Source organism: Nyctibius grandis, chromosome 22 (genome assembly GCF_013368605.1).
Source record: "Nyctibius grandis isolate bNycGra1 chromosome 22, bNycGra1.pri, whole genome shotgun sequence".
Classification (NCBI taxonomy): Eukaryota; Metazoa; Chordata; class Aves; order Nyctibiiformes; family Nyctibiidae; genus Nyctibius; species Nyctibius grandis.
In genome coordinates, this window is record NC_090679.1 from 7,626,586 (window position 1) to 7,643,768 (window position 17,183).

The following is a 17,183-nucleotide window of genomic DNA, read 5'->3' on the forward strand; positions in this document are numbered from 1 at the left end:
GCACTCACAATATCAACTGGATGGGAAAATTTGTGCCATAGAAACCAGAGCTGGGCTGCTGTGTAGGGCTTGGCGTGTACGTGCGTGTATCAGAATGAGCCATGTGTAATAGGACAGAGCATCTCTACCGAGGCCACCTGTGCAAGTGCACATGTAGGGAAGTCAGGAGCACAAAGATTATACCCGTCTCCTCATGTGCCCTTATCAATCCTGCCTGAGTAAGCGCAAGGATCCATCACGGCAACACCAGTGGCTGAGGAAGCTGCTACAGATGCCCACCACTACGCAAGGACAGCAGGTTGAAGCACTACCCTCCCACAACATCTTTCCCAAAACGAGGGAAAAGGTCCATCAGACAGTATTCAGTACTCTGCATGTCACCCCCTCTTATCCACACATTGCTTACGCCAGGCAGGCAGCAGCACAAGGGACTTTGTCTGGTGCCATAGTCATATCCACAAAAGACATTGTGGGAGCTTTAATACCATGTTCTATCTCAACATCGGGAAGACCTCCAACTCCAGACCCTTGGAGCCTGGGAAAGGATCCTCGGCAGGAAGAGTCTCTGCCCATCCTGCCTCATGCTTTCCTCTAGGCATCCATCATTCCCCACTCTAGGACGTGCGTTCTCAAGACAAGCACATCATCTCCCATTCTTGTCTTCTTATGACATGGCCCATGGTCTTTCCAAGGATTTCCAGTTCCTGCAGACAAGTCTCCCCATTCTCCAAGGTCACCCTTCACATAAGGACATGGTCAAGCCCCACTCAGTGCCACTACCAAATTCAGCTCTCTGACATGCCACACTTTTCTAAGGGCTCACTCCAGCTTTTGCAGACCCTCCCCATCAATGACAGCACCACAGAAGAACCATACAGATGGTGTCATATAGACCGTGTCCAGCAGAGTCAATGTTTCCAAAGGCGATGTCAGACCAGCTCTAAATGGCAATGGCATTGATTTCATGTTGTGTTAGAACAACTCAAACGCTTACAAGCACCCCCAATGTAATGGATGATATCGACTCTGTAGAGGAATTCGGGTTTGGGATTTTGTTGTCAGGGGCATTTTTGTTTGGTTTTGTTGTTTGTTTGTTGCATTTGTTTTGATCAAAAGAAAGCTTCCAGGGCTTTTGTAAGGGCGTGGCTGCTGATGCAAATATTGAAAGGACATCATAACAGGCCAGCTACATCACACTGCTTCTCTAGCCCAGAACACAAGTCCACAACCCTCCCCATCAATGACAGCACCATAAAAAAATAGACAGATAGTATAATATCCACTGTGTTCAGCAGACTCTGTGGAACTGACCCTTCATGTTTTGCAATGCTTCCTCGCTCTCACATGGAAATGTTACACACGTGGGAACTCTGTTACACATCTGAAATGTTACACAGCTATTTGTAGAGATGGTGGCAGGACAGCTCTAATGCAACGGGCGTTGATTTCCTTCTGTGGGAGAACAACCCCAATGCTGACAAGCACAGCACTGTAATGGATGATCTCTAATGTATAGGACAACTTGGGTTTTTCCTGGGCTTCCATAAAGCTGCTGACAGTAATATTGAAAGACTATCAAAGCAGGCCAGCACACATCATATCACATCATTTCTCCAGCCAGGAACAGCACTCTACATCATGGTTTGCGTGGGGGTGGGAAAAGAAAAAGAAAATTCCCCTTTCTAACACCTACCTTGGGTCACACTCCTCTCCCTGAACTCTTTATACTACGAACTACAGTGACAAGGAACTTGAGAAAAGAACATAGGGAAAGCTGCCACGCCTTCCCTGCTTTCATAATGACACTAGTGGGCCAACAGAAATGGAGAAATTACACCACGGGGACAGAAAATCCTGAAGTCCCAATTGTCACCTTGAATCACATCTCTGACAGAGGAGAATCAAAGAGGAGGAGGACAGAGTTTCCCATAATAAGTCACAGCTGACAGCAGCACAGTCAGCAGCCAGCAACGGTAACAAGGCAGTAACTAGTGCCTGGGGGACTGTCACCACCACACCCTGCGTGTCTTGCACCCCTTCAGCAGCCTCGGCTGGAAATGCCACACACCAGCAACCAAGAGCGTCCACACAGCTCATGTCCTGGCACCTCTCATCGCCATCGGCAGGGATTGCATTCTGCGGGAGAACAACGCACACCCACAACAGCAAACCTCAGCTGCAGGAGGTAACTGCTACGGGGTACGGTAACACCTTTATCTAGTTTTCCCACACACCAACAGCTCCAGCAAGGACGCCAAGGCAGATGCAAAGGTCCCGGTAACATCCTTAAGCACCCGCCGAGCACCCACCGCCCTCACGCCCCGCGGGAGGAGCCCGGCTCCCAACAGCGCCTGCCCAGGGGACGGGTGATAAGTGAGGGCGAGAAGGGCGGGCAGGGGAAGGGGTGTCGGGGGATGGGGCGAGAGGCGAGACAGGGAGGGCCACTGACCGTGTCCAGGAGAGCGGGCGGCTCCGGCTGCGTCTCCTTCGCCGCGGGGCCGGGCGGCGGCGGCGGCAAGTTGGGGCTGAAAACCATCAGGTCGCTCTTGCCCGCGCCGTCCGCCACGCACAGGCTCCGGCTCTGGCGCTGCGAGTACGACCAGCTCCCCACTTCGCTGGCGCACACCAGCGTCGCCGGCCCGGGCCCCGACAGCACGCCCGCCCGCGGCGCCCACCGCCACGCCCCGTACAGCACCACCGCCACCACGAACACGCTCGACACCGCGCAGATCGCCACCACCAGCCACACGTTCGTCCACCACGACGACGAACCCAACGCGCCGCCCTCCGCGCCCGCCGCCGCCCGCAGACCCGGCCCCGACCACGACGAGCCCGCGGCCGCCAGCGCCGCCTCGGCGCCCTCCACCAGCGACACGCTCAGCGTGGCCGTGGCCGAGCGCGACGGCTCCCCGTGGTCCCGCACCACGATCACCAGCCGCTGCCGCGGGCCGTCCGCCTCCTCCAGCGCCCGCGCCGTGCTCACCTCGCCGCTGTACAGCCCCACGCGGAACGGGCCCTTGCCCCGCGGCTCCCACAGCTCGTAGCGCAGCCACGCGTTGTAGCCCGAGTCCGCGTCCACCGCGCGGATCTTCGCCACCACCTGCCCCGCCGGCGTCCCCCCACGCCGCCCACGCCCACAACGCACCCGACTCCGGACCCGACCACTCCGACGCCCCGCCACCCCCCACGCCGCCCGCGCCCGGCAGCAGCGCCGGCGCGTTGTCGTTCTCGTCCACCACGAACAGCTGCACCGTCGCGTTGCCGCACAGCGGCGGCTCCCCCGCGTCCACCGCACGCACCTCGAACTGCACCACCTGCACCTCCTCGTAGTCCAGCGCACGCAGCGCCCACACACGCCCGCTCTCCGCGTCCACCGACACGTAGCTCGACGCCGCCCCCGAACGCCACCCCCCCACCGCCCACGCGCCCCCCCGCGCCACCCTCCCACACCGAGTACCTCACGCGCCCGTTGCCCGCCTCGTCCGGGTCCCGCGCCCACACCCGCGCCAGCTCCGCGCCCGCCGCGTTGTTCTCCCGCGCCAGCACCGTGTACACGGCCTGCGCGAACGCCGGCGCGTTGTCGTTCACGTCCGACACCGGCACGCGCACCGCAAGCCTCCCGCGCAGCGCCGGTGCCCCGCCGTCCTCCGCCCGCACCTCCACCTCGTACTCCGACACCCGCTCCCGGTCCAGCGCCTCCCGCAGCACCAGCGAGTACGAGCCCGACAACGTCGCCACCAGCCCGAACGGCGCCGCCGGCCACAGCGCGCACCGCACCCGCCCGTTCGCCCCCGAGTCCCGGTCCCGCACGCTCAGCAGCGCCACCACCGTCCCCACCGACGCGTCCTCCGCCACCGGCACCGACAGCGACGTCACCCACACCTCCGGCGCGTTGTCGTTCACGTCCAACACCTCCAGCTCCACGCTACAGTGACCCGACAGCGAAGGCGTACCCTTATCTCTCGCTTCAATACGAAAATCAAATACAGTGACTTCTTCAAAGTCCAGGGCGCCCGTGAGACGGATCTCGCCCGTCTTCGGATTCACGCTAATCACATCTCTTCCACTGAGGGGAATGAAGTTGGTCGCCGTGTAGGTTACCTCACTGCTAAGTCCCTCGTCCGGATCTGTGGCGTTCACCCGCACCACCAGCGTCCCCTCTGCAGCGTTCTCCGGCAGCTGCACTTTATACACCGACTGGTTGAACTGGGGCGCGTTGTCGTTCACGTCCAGCACCGAGATTACCAGCTCCATCGTGCCCGTCAGCGACGGCCGGCCCCCGTCACTCGCCGTCACCACCAACCGGTGCACAGGCAGCGTCTCGCGGTCAAGAGATTTCGTTAAAACAAGATCGGGTACAATATTCCGATCATTCGATTTTTGTAAATCCAGAGAGAAGTGCTCGCTGGGGCTGAGGGTATAGGAGAGCTGCGCGTTGGCTCCCACATCTGCGTCCGACGCGCCCTCCAGCGGGAACCGAGACCCCGGCAGCGACAGTTCCGCGATGCTGAGGTTTTTGCGGGCGGCGGGGAAGAGCGGGGCGTTGTCGTTGATGTCGGTGACCTCCAGCTCCACGTGGAAGACGCGCAGCGGCCGCTCCAGCAGCACCTCCAGCCGCAGGGCGCACGGCGCGCTCTTCCCGCACAGCTCCTCCCGGTCCAGCCGCGAGCTCACCACCAGCGCCCCGCTCGCCCCGCTCACCTCCACGCTCGCCCGTCGGCCCTGCGCCACCAGCCGCAGACCACGCGCCTCCGCCTCGCCCGCCTCCAGGCCCAGGTCGTGCGCCACACGGCCCACCACCGTGCCGGCCTTGCCTTCCTCCGCCACCGAGTACCGCACCTGCCCGCCGCCCAGCGCCCACGCCGCCTGCAGCACCAGCACCCGCACCACGGGCCCCCAACACACGCCCATGGCCCACGCCGCCCGCCCGGGCCCCGCACGGCTCCCCGCCGCCGCCGCCCGCCCGCACGCCCCGGCTCTCCTGCCCGCCCCGCGCCGCCCCCCCGCGCTCACAGCCGGGTTCTCCGCCGCACCGGGGCGGAGCCGCCTCGCCGCTCCGCCGCCGTTTCTGAGCCTGCAGCGACACCGTGTGCTGCTCCGCCGCCTCGCACGCTCCCCGACACCGCCCGCGTCCCCGGCCCCGTCCTGCTCGTCTCCTCTCGCCTCTCTTCCTGCCCTTCTCCTCTTTCTTCTTTTTCTTTTCTTCTTTTTTCGCCATCCTTATTTCTTTTTCCTTGCTTTCTTGCTGCTCGCTTTCAGACATTCGTTTCTTTCCTCCTTCCTTCCCTTCTTTCTTATTCTGTCTTCCTTTGTCTTTCCTACTTTGTTATCTTTCTTTTTCTACTTGTCTTCCTTCTTCTCTCTCTGCTTTCTTCTCTTTCTTCCTTCTCCTCTTCATTCATGCCCTGCCGCCCTTTACACTCCTTTCGCTTCTCTTTCCATCATTCTCTCTTCTTTACCCACGCTGGCACCTCGCCACTCACCTCCGGTGACGCGGCGAAGACTGTCAAACACGGAGCCATCAGCGCTAATTAGGGACCATCAGCGCTAATGAGGGACCACCAGCGCTAATGAGGGACCACCAGCGCTAATGAGGGACCATCACCGCCGGAGCGCGGTACTCTAACCAAGGCGGAGGCTCTTAGAGACCAGCTCCCTTCAGCGTCCAGGGATAAAGTCTCTGTGTCCTGGTAATCTCCTGTATGATTTCTTCCTTTCTTTCTTTCCTTTGTCACCTCCCTTCCTTTATTACTTGCTTCATTTCTTAAGTTTCTTCCTCGTTTTTTTCTTTCTTCTTCCTCCTTCTTTCTTTCCTTCTTTATTTCTCTCCCTCACCACCTTTCTGCGTACAGTGATAGCGTTGGTCCATGCTAGAAAACTTGTTTATCGTTTCTTCCTTTATCTTCTTCCCCTCTGTTGCTTGCTTCGAACTTGTTTGCTTTTCTTTCTCCCTGTTGTTCCCTCCTTCCTTATCTTCGGTATCCTCTTACTCCTTCTCTTCTTATCCCTCTCCTGCTCTCCCCTTTTCTCCTTCCCTTCACCAACATGTTTTCTGCATGACCACATCACACCCGCCATGGAGCACGGACATGCCCTCAGGCAAGAGCTCTCATTCCTCTTCCTCACCACTTTTCACCAAGCGTCACAGAGCACCAAGGATGCCGAGCTCCTCAACTCCATTAACCACTAACCACGCAGAGATAATGTCGGTGCATGCTGATAATCTCCTCTGTCGTTCATTCGTTCGTTTGTTCTTCCCTTCCTTCCTCCCTCCCTTCGTTCCTCTTCCTCCTTTCTTTCTCCCTTGCATCATTTTTCCTTGCAAATATTCCTTCCTTTCCTGCTTCCTTTCTTGTTCTTTTCCTTCTTCCTTTCCCGTTGGGCCTCTCTTCCTTTCTCTTCCTTTTCTCTTTTTTTCTTTCCTCCTCCTTTCCTTTCTCTTCCTTTTTTTTCCTGCTCTGTCCTACCCTAATCTTGCCTTCTGTTCTCTTCTGCTTCCATCCTTGTCTCTTCTGTTTCTTTCCCCTTTACCAAAATAGTTTCCACACGACTACACCGCACTTACCCTGATGCATGGAAATGCCCTTTGGCAGGAGTTCTCATTCCCCTCCTTTCTGCCTTCCATTCCTCCGGATTTAGAACAACCTTCCTGCTTTCCTCCGGTCTAGGCAAGACAAAAACACTGCCCCTGCACCTCCCCTTCCAATCTATAAGAAGACCGCACTGTTCAGCCCACAGTCCTCGCAAGGACCCAGCAAATAATACACCAAGGCAATCACAGGGCAAATAAGACCTCTGCTACAGCAGAACAGAATCCTCTACCCTTCGAAAAACAAGCCCAGGCTCCAGGTACTTCGACATCTCTGCAAACAGGCTCCAATGACTCCAACCAACGCGAGAGAGTCTTTCATTCGACAGCTGAAACCCATCACAGCCCTGCACGACTATCCTCCAAAGAGGCTGAAGAAGCATGGGGCTCGATGAAGGGCTGTTCTTCTGGCCTCATTTTCCACCTCCACACTGAATGACAAGCTCGTGCTTTCTCTTTCCGGCAGCCACGCACTGCCAAACAACACAGCAAGAACCTCGGTGCCCAGGAAATCTCTCTCCTTCATCAACATGACCCACGCATCACACAGCCAAACAAAACCCATGAAGGTAACACCACGGCATTTTCACTGAGAACATCCCCTCAACACCCAACATATCCACTCTGCAAAACGCATTGGGGTCCCTCCTCCATCCATGCTTGCTGCCACCCACTCATGCTGTGCCTGGAAGCAGCAGGAAAGGAACAATAGCACACAGTGGCTCGTTGCTGCTCCAAACCTACAGGCCTTCCGATCAGGCAACATTGGGTCGACCCACTATGAAAATACCACGAACAGGAACAAAAGAACATCTGTCTCTCATACACACCTTCTTTAGGTATCATTGACTTACCTGTAGCATCACTCGCTGCTTCTTCAGAATAAGAAACATTTTCAGGACAGGAAAATTGGTTTTAAAGGACATTATCCCTTAACATTATCAGAGATCTCTGAGCAATCTGAACAGAAAAAAATTACTCATATTCTGCAAAAGCTTCAAAAACGCTGGACAGTGGGTAGTGCTCCCTTACGCACTTCTATCAGAGGGGAAGCAGGAGGGAGACCTGAAAGCTAAGGACATTCTCTCAACGTCAACCTCAGCTCAGGGGAGTGGAAAAGCCATCCCCCACACTGATGGAAAATGACCCAAAGCTCTCCAACCAGGCAGCTGTGGAAAGTCTTCTGTCTGCATCTCATCCACTGTTACCAACACATTGCCAATGTGATAGATGAAAAACCAAAAGGGTGAGAATATTTTCTGAGAGAAGAAAACTAAAGAATTCAATTCCACTGCATTGAAACACCAGGTTTGCCAACATCCTGAATATGGAGACGAGTCCTTCCCCTCCCCAGCAGCAAGAGAGTGATGAGCAAAGAGATGACCGAGGAGAGCTTCAGAGAAGGCAGCCAAAGTGACCCAAATTTCAAAAGCCTTCTGTTTGACCAACAACATATCACGTTAAGGAGCAAATTATTAAATGAGCCTATGGCAGATGTCTTCACATCACACAGGAACACCATGGAGGACAAAAGGGTGCGAGGATGTGCAGAACTTCTGGAGGTGCTGAGAGGACCCGGAGCAGGCAGCTCTGCATCAGGCCTCTTCTCAGGGTTTTCTACTGGCATCTCACGCCCTGGCAAATGGCACCTCCACAGCTAAACAGACATTCTCCAGTCCTTCCCCAATGACACAGGCCATGTTCTACCCAGCACCTCCATCTGCATCAGGCAACACTCTTCCCCACTCGAAGTCACCATCCCAGTGACAAAGGCCCAGGCCTGCTCCACAACACTAGGAGCACCACTGCCACAACACCCAGTCATTGCTCCATGACAAGAACATGCCCCAGCTCTTTAACCCACTCTGAGCATGACCCAGGCCTTTGCACATCCTAACCTTCCCTCGTGATTGGCACAAAGAACATACGGACGGATGCACAGCCACTCACTGTCTGGCAGGCTCTTCCCAGATGCCTGAACTTCACCATGAATGTTTTTGCCTTTTCAGCAATCTCAGATGGAAACACCACAGATCTGCACATCAGTGTTCTTAAAGATTCTGTGACTAGAGCTGTCACAGCTCTGATCCCACTCCACATGGACTTTATTTAAAACCACACCAAATGCTGAAGTGCAAGCAGTCTCACGATGGCAACGGGGTAAGAGAATTTCTATAATAAAAAAACAGAGCTGTGCTGCTGTGCAGGGTCTGGCGTGTACGTGCACATATCTGAATGAGTTAATGACAACATGACAGCACACCATGTCTACTGCAGCCACCTGTGCAAGTTCAAAGTAGGGGAAGTGAAGTGTAAAAAGATTACACCCACCTCCTCACGTGTCCTTACAAATCCTGCTGATGAGGCTGCCATCATGGCAACACCAACTGCTGTGGAACCTCCTGTAGGTGCCCACCACTGCACAAGGACAGCAGATTGAAGCACTACCCTCCCACACCACCTTTTCCAATACAGCAGTGAAAAAGTTCATCAGAAAATACTCAGCGGTCTGCATCTCACCCCCTCTTACCAACACATTGCCTACTGCAGGCAGGCAGCAGCATAAGGGATTGACTCTGGTGGGAGATATTCATAACCTCAAAGGACATTGTGGGCATTTCTGTACCACACGCTATCTCAAGATCCAGAAGGCCTCCAACTCCAGACCCTTGGAGCCTGGGAAAGGATCCTGGACAAGAACATTCCGTGCCCATCCTGCCTCTTGCTTTCCTCTACGCATCCTCCATTCCCCACTCTAGGACATGCATTCTCAAGACAAGCACATCACCTCCCATTCTTATCTTCTTACAACATGGGCCATGGTGTTCCCAAGGATTTCCAGTTCCCTCAGACAAGTCCTCCACTGCTCAAGGTCACCTTTCACATCAGCAGATACCCAAGCCCTACTCAGTGTCACTGCCACATTCACCTTCATAAACATACCATAGTTTCCTTTCCCACCTCAGGGCTCACTCCAGCTTTTGCAGACCCTTCCCAGCAATGACAGCACCATAAAAACCATACAGACGGGATCACATACACGGTGTCCAGCAGAGTCTCTGCAGCTGACCCTTCAGGTTCTGCAATGCTTCACCTCTCTCAGAAGGAAACGTAGCAGACCTAGGAGTGATGCTCTTTCTAAAGGTGATGTTGGGAGAGCTCTAAATGGCAATAGCATTGATTTCATGCTGAGAGAGAACAACCCAACTGCTGATGAGCACCCCACTGCAATGGAGAATATCGACTGTATAGGAGAATCTGCCTTGGGTTTTGTTTTGGTGGGCAGTTTTTGTTTGGTTTGGTTTTGCTTGTTTTCTGCTTTTCCAAAAAGATTTCCAGGGCTTCTGTAAGTGTGTGGCTGCTCATGCAAATATTAGAAAACATCAAAACAGGCCAGAATGCATCATGCCACTGCTCTGGACAGGAACAAGAGACCAAAACCTGGGGTAAGGTGGAAACAAGACAATAAAACAAAACTCCTGTTTCTAACACCTGTCTTGGGTAACACTCTTCTGCCTGGACACTTTAGACTACCAACTATGGTTAAAACATACTTGGGAAAAAACATAGGAAAAGTCTGCCACGCCCTCACTACTTTCATACTGACTCCTGTAGGCCAATAAAAATGGAGAAATTACAGCACGTGGAGAGAAATCCCTGGAGTCCCAACTGTCACCTTGCAAAGGTGAATGAAAGAGAAGGAGGACAGAGTTTTGTCAAGAAAACACATCTGATACCAGCACAATCAGCAGTCAGCAAAATAAACAGCAGTAAATAGTGCCTGGGGGACTGTCACCACCACAGCCTGCCTGTCTTGCACCCCTTCAGCAAGCTCGGGTGGAAATGCCACACACCAGCAACCAAGAGCGTCCACACAGCTCATGTCCTGGCACCTCTCATCGCCATCGGCAGGGATTGCATTCTGCGGGAGAACAACTCACACCCACAACAGCAAACCTCAGCTGCGGACCCTAACTGCTGCGGGGCGCAGCAACACCTTTAGTTAGTCTTCCCCCACACAAACAGCCCGGGGCTCCGGCAAGGTCGCCAAGGCAGATGCAAAGGTCCCGGTAACATCCTTAAGAACTTGCCAAGCACCCACCGCCCTCACGCCCCGCGGGAGGAGCCCGGCTCCAAACAGCGCCTGCCCAGGGGGCGGGTGATAAGTGAGGGCGAGAAGGGGGAAGGGGCGAGAGGCGAGAGAGGGAGGGCCACTGACCGTGTCCAGGAGAGCGGGCGGCTCCGGCTGCGTCTCCTTCGCCGCGGGGGCCGGGCGGCGGCGGCGGCAAGTTGGGGCTGAAAACCATCAGGTCGCTCTTGCCCGCGCCGTCCGCCACGCACAGGCTCCGGCTCTGGCGCTGCGAGTACGACCAGCTCCCCACTTCGCTGGCGCACACCAGCGTCGCCGGCCCGGGCCCCGACAGCACGCCCGCCCGCGGCGCCCACCGCCACGCCCCGTACAGCACCACCGCCACCACGAACACGCTCGACACCGCGCAGATCGCCACCACCAGCCACACGTTCGTCCACGACGACGACAAAGCCCCCGCGCCGCCCTCCGCGCCCGCCGCCGCCGGCCGCAGCCCCGGCCCCGACGAGCCCGCGGCCGCCAGCGCCGCCTCGGCGCCCTCCACCAGCGACACGCTCAGCGTGGCCGTGGCCGAGCGCGACGGCTCCCCGTGGTCCCGCACCACGATCACCAGCCTCTGCCGCGGGCCGTCCGCCTCCTCCAGCGCCCGCGCCGTGCTCACCTCGCCGCTGTACAGCCCCACGCGGAACGGGCCCTTGCCCCGCGGCTCCCACAGCTCGTAGCGCAGCCACGCGTTGTAGCCCGAGTCCGCGTCCACCGCGCGGATCTTCGCCACCACCTGCCCCGCCGGCGCCCCCCCACGCTGCCCACGCCCACAACGCCCCCGACTCCGGACCCGACCACCCCGACGCCCCGCCACCCCCCACGCCGCCCGCGCCCGGCAGCAGCACCGGCGCGTTGTCGTTCTCGTCCACCACGAACAGCTGCACCGTCGCGTTGCCGCACAGCGGCGGCTCCCCCGCGTCCACCGCACGCACCTCGAACTGCACCACCTGCACCTCCTCGTAGTCCAGCGCACGCAGCGCCCACACACGCCCGCTCTCCGCGTCCACCGACACGTAGCTCGACGCCGCCCCCGAACGCCACCCCCCCACCGCCCACGCGCCCCCCGCGCCGCCCTCCCACACCGAGTACCTCACGCGCCCGTTGCCCGCCTCGTCCGGGTCCTGCGCCCACACCCGCGCCAGCTCCGCGCCCGCCGCGTTGTTCTCCCGCGCCAGCACCGTGTACACGGCCTGCGCGAACGCCGGCGCGTTGTCGTTCACGTCCGACACCGGCACGCGCACCGCAAGCCTCCCGCGCAGGTGCGGGAGCATGACCCAGGCCTTTGCACATCCTAACCTTCCCTCGTGATTGGCACAAAGAACGTACAGATGGATGCAAAGCCACTCTCTATCTGGCAGATGCTTCCCAGATGCCTCAACTTCACCCTAAATACACTGTACCTTTTCAGCAGTTTCAGGTGGAAACTCTACACAGCTGCACTTTAGAGTTCATTAAGATTCTGTGATTAGAGCTGACAGTTCAGATCCCAGTCCACATGGATTTTATTCTTCAAGAGGACCACACCATATGCTAAAGCATGAGCACACTCACAGTATCAACTATGTGGGAAAATTTGTGCCATAGAAAACCAGAGCTGGGCTGCTGTGTAGGGCTTGGCGTGTACGTGCGTGTATCAGAATGAGCCGTGTGTAATAGGACAGAGGATCTCTACCGAGGCCACCTGTGCAAGTGCACATGTAGGGAAGTCACGAGCACAAAGATTATACCCGTCTCCTCATGTGCCCTTATCAATCCTGCCTGAGGAGGCACAAGGATCCATCACGGCAACACCAATGGCTGAGGAAGATGCTACAGATGCCCACCACCACGCAAGGACAGCAGGTTGAAGCACTACCCTCCCACAACATCTTTCCCAAAACGAGGGAAAAGGTCCATCAGACAGTATTCAGTACTCTGCATGTCACCCCCTCTTATCCACACATTGCTTACGTCAGGCAGGCAGCAGCACAAGGGACTTTGTCTGGTGCCATAGTCATATCCACAAAAGACATTGTGGGAGCTTTAATACCATGTTCTATCTCAACATCGCGAAGACCTCCAACTCCAGACCCTTGGAGCCTCGGAAAGGTTCCTCGGCAGGAAGAGTCTCTGCCCATCCTGCCTCATGCTTTCCTCTAGGCATCCATCATTCCCCACTCTAGGACGTGCGTTCTCAAGACAAGCACATCATCTCCCATTCTTGTCTTCTTATGACATGGCCCATGGTCTTCCCAAGGATTTTCAGTTCCTGCAGACAAGTCTCCCCACTCTTCAAGGTCACCCTTCACATAATGACATGGTCAGGCCCCACACAGTGCCACTACCAAACTCACCTCTGTGACATGCCACACTTTTCTAAGGGCTCACTCCAGCTTTTGCAGACCCTCCCCATCAATGACAGCACCACAGAAGAACCATACAGATGGTCTCATATAGACCGTGTCCAGCAGAGTCAATGTTTCCAAAGGCGATGTCAGACCAGCTCTAAATGGCAACGGCATTGATTTCATGTTGTGTTAGAACAACTCAAACGCTTACAAGCACCCCCAATGTAATGGATGATATCGACTCTGTAGAGGAATTCGGGTTTGGGATTTTGTTGTCAGGGGCATTTTTGTTTGGTTTTGTTGTTTGTTTGTTGCATTTGTTTTGATCAAAAGAAAGCTTCCAGGGCTTTTGTAAGGGCGTGGCTGCTGATGCAAATATTGAAAGGACATCATAACAGGCCAGCTACATCACACTGCTTCTCTAGCCCAGAACACAAGTCCACAACCCTCCCCATCAATGACAGCACCATAAAAAAAATAGACAGATAGTATAATATCCACTGTGTTCAGCAGACTCTCTGGAACTGACCCTTCATGTTTTGCAATGCTTCAGCGCTCTCACATGGAAATGTTACACACGTGGGAACTCTGTTACACATCTGAAATGTTACACAGCTATTTGTAGAGATGGTGGCAGGACAGCTCTAATGCAACGGGCGTTGATTTCCTTCTGTGGGAGAACAACCCCAATGCTGACAAGCACAGCACTGTAATGGATGATCTCTAATGTATAGGACAACTTGGGTTTTTCCAGGGCTTCCATAAAGCTGCTGACAGTAATATTGAAAGACTATCAAAGCAGGCCAGCACACATCATATCACATCATTTCTCCAGCCAGGAACAGCACTCTACATCATGGTTTGGGTGGGGGTGGGAAAAGAAAAAGAAAATTCCCCTTTCTAACACCTACCTTGGGTCACACTCCTCTCCCTGAACTCTTTATACTACGAACTACAGTGACAAGGAACTTGAGAAAAGAACATAGGGAAAGCTGCCACGCCTTCCCTGCTTTCATAATGACACTAGTGGGCCAACAGAAATGGAGAAATTACACCACGGGGACAGAAAATCCTGAAGTCCCAATTGTCACCTTGAATCACATCTCTGACAGAGGAGAATCAAAGAGGAGGAGGACAGAGTTTCCCATAATAAGTCACAGCTGACAGCAGCACAGTCAGCAGCCAGCAACGGTAACAAGGCAGTAACTAGTGCCTGGGGGACTGTCACCACCACACCCTGCGTGTCTTGCACCCCTTCAGCAGCCTCGGCTGGAAATGCCACACACCAGCAACCAAGAGCGTCCACACAGCTCATGTCCTGGCACCTCTCATCGCCATCGGCAGGGATTGCATTCTGCGGGAGAACAACTCACACCCACAACAGCAAACCTCAGCTGCAGGAGGTAACTGCTACGGGGTACGGTAACACCTTTATCTAGTTTTCCCACACACCAACAGCTCCAGCAAGGACGCCAAGGCAGATGCAAAGGTCACGGTAACATCCTTAAGCACCCGCCGAGCACCCACCGCCCTCACGCCCCGCGGGAGGAGCCCGGCTCCCAACAGCGCCTGCCCAGGGGACGGGTGATAAGTGAGGGCGAGAAGGGCGGGCAGGGGAAGGGGTGTCGGGGGATGGGGCGAGAGGCGAGACAGGGAGGGCCACTGACCGTGTCCAGGAGAGCGGGCGGCTCCGGCTGCGTCTCCTTCGCCGCGGGGCCGGGCGGCGGCGGCGGCAAGTTGGGGCTGAAAACCATCAGGTCGCTCTTGCCCGCGCCGTCCGCCACGCACAGGCTCCGGCTCTGGCGCTGCGAGTACGACCAGCTCCCCACTTCGCTGGCGCACACCAGCGTCGCCGGCCCGGGCCCCGACAGCACGCCCGCCCGCGGCGCCCACCGCCACGCCCCGTACAGCACCACCGCCACCACGAACACGCTCGACACCGCGCAGATCGCCACCACCAGCCACACGTTCGTCCACGACGACGCCCCCGCGCCGCCCTCCCCCGCCCGCAGCCCCGGCCCCGACCACGACGAGCCCGCGGCCGCCAGCGCCGCCTCGGCGCCCTCCACCAGCGACACGCTCAGCGTGGCCGTGGCCGAGCGCGACGGCTCCCCGTGGTCCCGCACCACGATCACCAGCCTCTGCCGCGGGCCGTCCGCCTCCTCCAGCGCCCGCGCCGTGCTCACCTCGCCGCTGTACAGCCCCACGCGGAACGGGCCCTTGCCCCGCGGCTCCCACAGCTCGTAGCGCAGCCACGCGTTGTAGCCCGAGTCCGCGTCCACCGCGCGGATCTTCGCCACCACCTGCCCCGCCGGCGTCCCCCACGCCGCCCACGCCCACAACGCACCCGACTCCGGACCCGACCACTCCGACGCCCCGCCACCCCCCACGCCGCCCGCGCCCGGCAGCAGCGCCGGCGCGTTGTCGTTCTCGTCCACCACGAACAGCTGCACCGTCGCGTTGCCGCACAGCGGCGGCTCCCCCGCGTCCACCGCACGCACCTCGAACTGCACCACCTGCACCTCCTCGTAGTCCAGCGCACGCAGCGCCCACACACGCCCGCTCTCCGCGTCCACCGACACGTAGCTCGACGCCGCCCCCGAACGCCACCCCCCCACCGCCCACGCGCCCCCCGCGCCGCCCTCCCACACCGAGTACCTCACGCGCCCGTTGCCCGCCTCGTCCGGGTCCCGCGCCCACACCCGCGCCAGCTCCGCGCCCGCCGCGTTGTTCTCCCGCGCCAGCACCGTGTACACGGCCTGCGCGAACGCCGGCGCGTTGTCGTTCACGTCCGACACCGGCACGCGCACCGCAAGCCTCCCGCGCAGCGCCGGCGCCCCGCCGTCCTCCGCCCGCACCTCCACCTCGTACTCCGACACCCGCTCCCGGTCCAGCGCCTCCAGCAGCACCAGCGAGTACGAGCCCGACAACGTCGCCACCAGCCCGAACGGCGCCGCCGGCCACAGCGCGCACCGCACCCGCCCGTTCGCCCCCGAGTCCCGGTCCCGCACGCTCAGCAGCGCCACCACCGTCCCCACCGACGCGTCCTCCGCCACCGGCACCGACAGCGACGTCACCCACACCTCCGGCGCGTTGTCGTTCACGTCCAACACCTCCAGCTCCACGCTGCAGTGACCCGACAGCGGGGGCCACCCTTTGTCTCTCGCTTCGACTTGCAACTCGTGTAGACGGACCTCTTCAAAGTCCAGAGCGCCCGTCAGTCTGATCTCGCCCGTCTTTGGATCAATGTTGAAAAGATCTGTGTTACCAGCAGGAACCGTACTGATCATGCTGTAAGAAAACTCCTTATTAAGATCCTCGTCCAGATCCGTGGCGTTCACCCGCACCACCAGCGTCCCCTCTGCAGCGCTCTCCGGCAGCTGCACTTTATACACCGACTGGTTGAACTGGGGCGCGTTGTCGTTCGCATCCAGCACCGAGATCACCAGCTCCATCGTGCCCGTCAGCGACGGCCGGCCCCCGTCACTCGCCGTCACCACCAACCGGTGCACAGGCAGCGTCTCGCGGTCCAGCGCTTTCGTGAGCACCAGGAACAGAGATTTTCTATTTTCATCAGAGGATTTAACATCCAGCGTAAAGTGCTCGCTGGGGCTGAGGGTATAGGAGAGCTGCGCGTTGGCTCCCACATCTGCGTCCGACGCGCCCTCCAGCGGGAACCGAGACCCGGCAGGGGAGTTCTCCGGTATACTGAGGTTTTTGCGGGCGGCGGGGAAGAGCGGGGCGTTGTCGTTGATGTCGGTGACCTCCAGCTCCACGTGGAAGACGCGCAGCGGCCGCTCCAGCAGCACCTCCAGCCGCAGGGCGCACGGCGCGCTCTTCCCGCACAGCTCCTCCCGGTCCAGCCGCGAGCTCACCACCAGCGCCCCGCTCGCCCCGCTCACCTCCACGCTCGCCCGCCGGCCCTGCGCCACCAGCCGCAGCCCGCGCGCCTCCGCCTCGCCCGCCTCCACGCCCAGGTCGTGCGCCAGACGGCCCACCACCGTGCCGGCCTTGCCTTCCTCCGCCACCGAGTACCGCACCTGCCCGCCGCCCAGCGCCCACGCCGCCTGCAGCACCAGCACCCGCACCACGGGCCCCCAACACACGCCCATGGCCCACGCCGCCCGCCCGG

The 17,183-nt window shown here is 58.1% G+C and overlaps 3 protein-coding genes across 3 annotated transcripts; all 3 read right to left on the reverse strand.

The window, feature by feature from the left end:
- Positions 1-2,314: 2,314 nt before the first annotated feature.
- Positions 2,315-4,934, reverse strand: LOC137672752 (protocadherin alpha-2-like). Its single transcript, XM_068417146.1, is given in 3 exon segments — positions 2,315-3,118; positions 3,120-3,419; positions 3,421-4,934. Coding segments are annotated over 3 exon segments (2,595 nt in total). The 5' UTR covers positions 4,912-4,934.
- Positions 4,935-5,441: 507 nt separating this feature from the next.
- On the reverse strand, positions 5,442-11,995 carry LOC137672753 (protocadherin alpha-3-like). Its single transcript, XM_068417147.1, has 3 exons — positions 11,546-11,995; positions 10,809-11,481; positions 5,442-5,503 (listed from the first exon to the last, which is right to left on the reverse strand). Exons 1-3 carry the CDS (start codon positions 11,993-11,995, stop codon positions 5,442-5,444), a joined length of 1,185 nt encoding a protein of 394 aa, XP_068273248.1.
- A 2,588-nt stretch (positions 11,996-14,583) lies between these two features.
- Positions 14,584-17,183, reverse strand: LOC137672754 (protocadherin alpha-3-like). The gene has a single exon (XM_068417148.1). The coding sequence runs from the start codon at positions 17,161-17,163 to the stop codon at positions 14,584-14,586; it is 2,580 nt and encodes an 859-aa protein (XP_068273249.1). The 5' UTR covers positions 17,164-17,183.

Excerpts from the sequence above, each read along its gene's own strand:
- LOC137672753 (XM_068417147.1), bottom strand. The coding sequence starts at position 11,995 with ATGCTCCCGCACCTGCGCGGGAGGCTTGCGGTGCGCGTGCCGGTGTCG. Across the intron at positions 11,482-11,545 it reads TGCTGCCGGGCGCGGGCGGC|CGTGGGGGGGCGCCGGCGGG; the intron begins GTGGGGGGTGGC and ends GGGCGTGGGCAG. Across the intron at positions 5,504-10,808 it reads CGCCCGCTCTCCTGGACACG|TCTTCGCCGCGTCACCGGAG; the intron begins GTCAGTGGCCCT and ends CGTGTTTGACAG.
- LOC137672754 (XM_068417148.1), bottom strand. The coding sequence starts at position 17,163 with ATGGGCGTGTGTTGGGGGCCCGTGGTGCGGGTGCTGGTGCTGCAGGCG.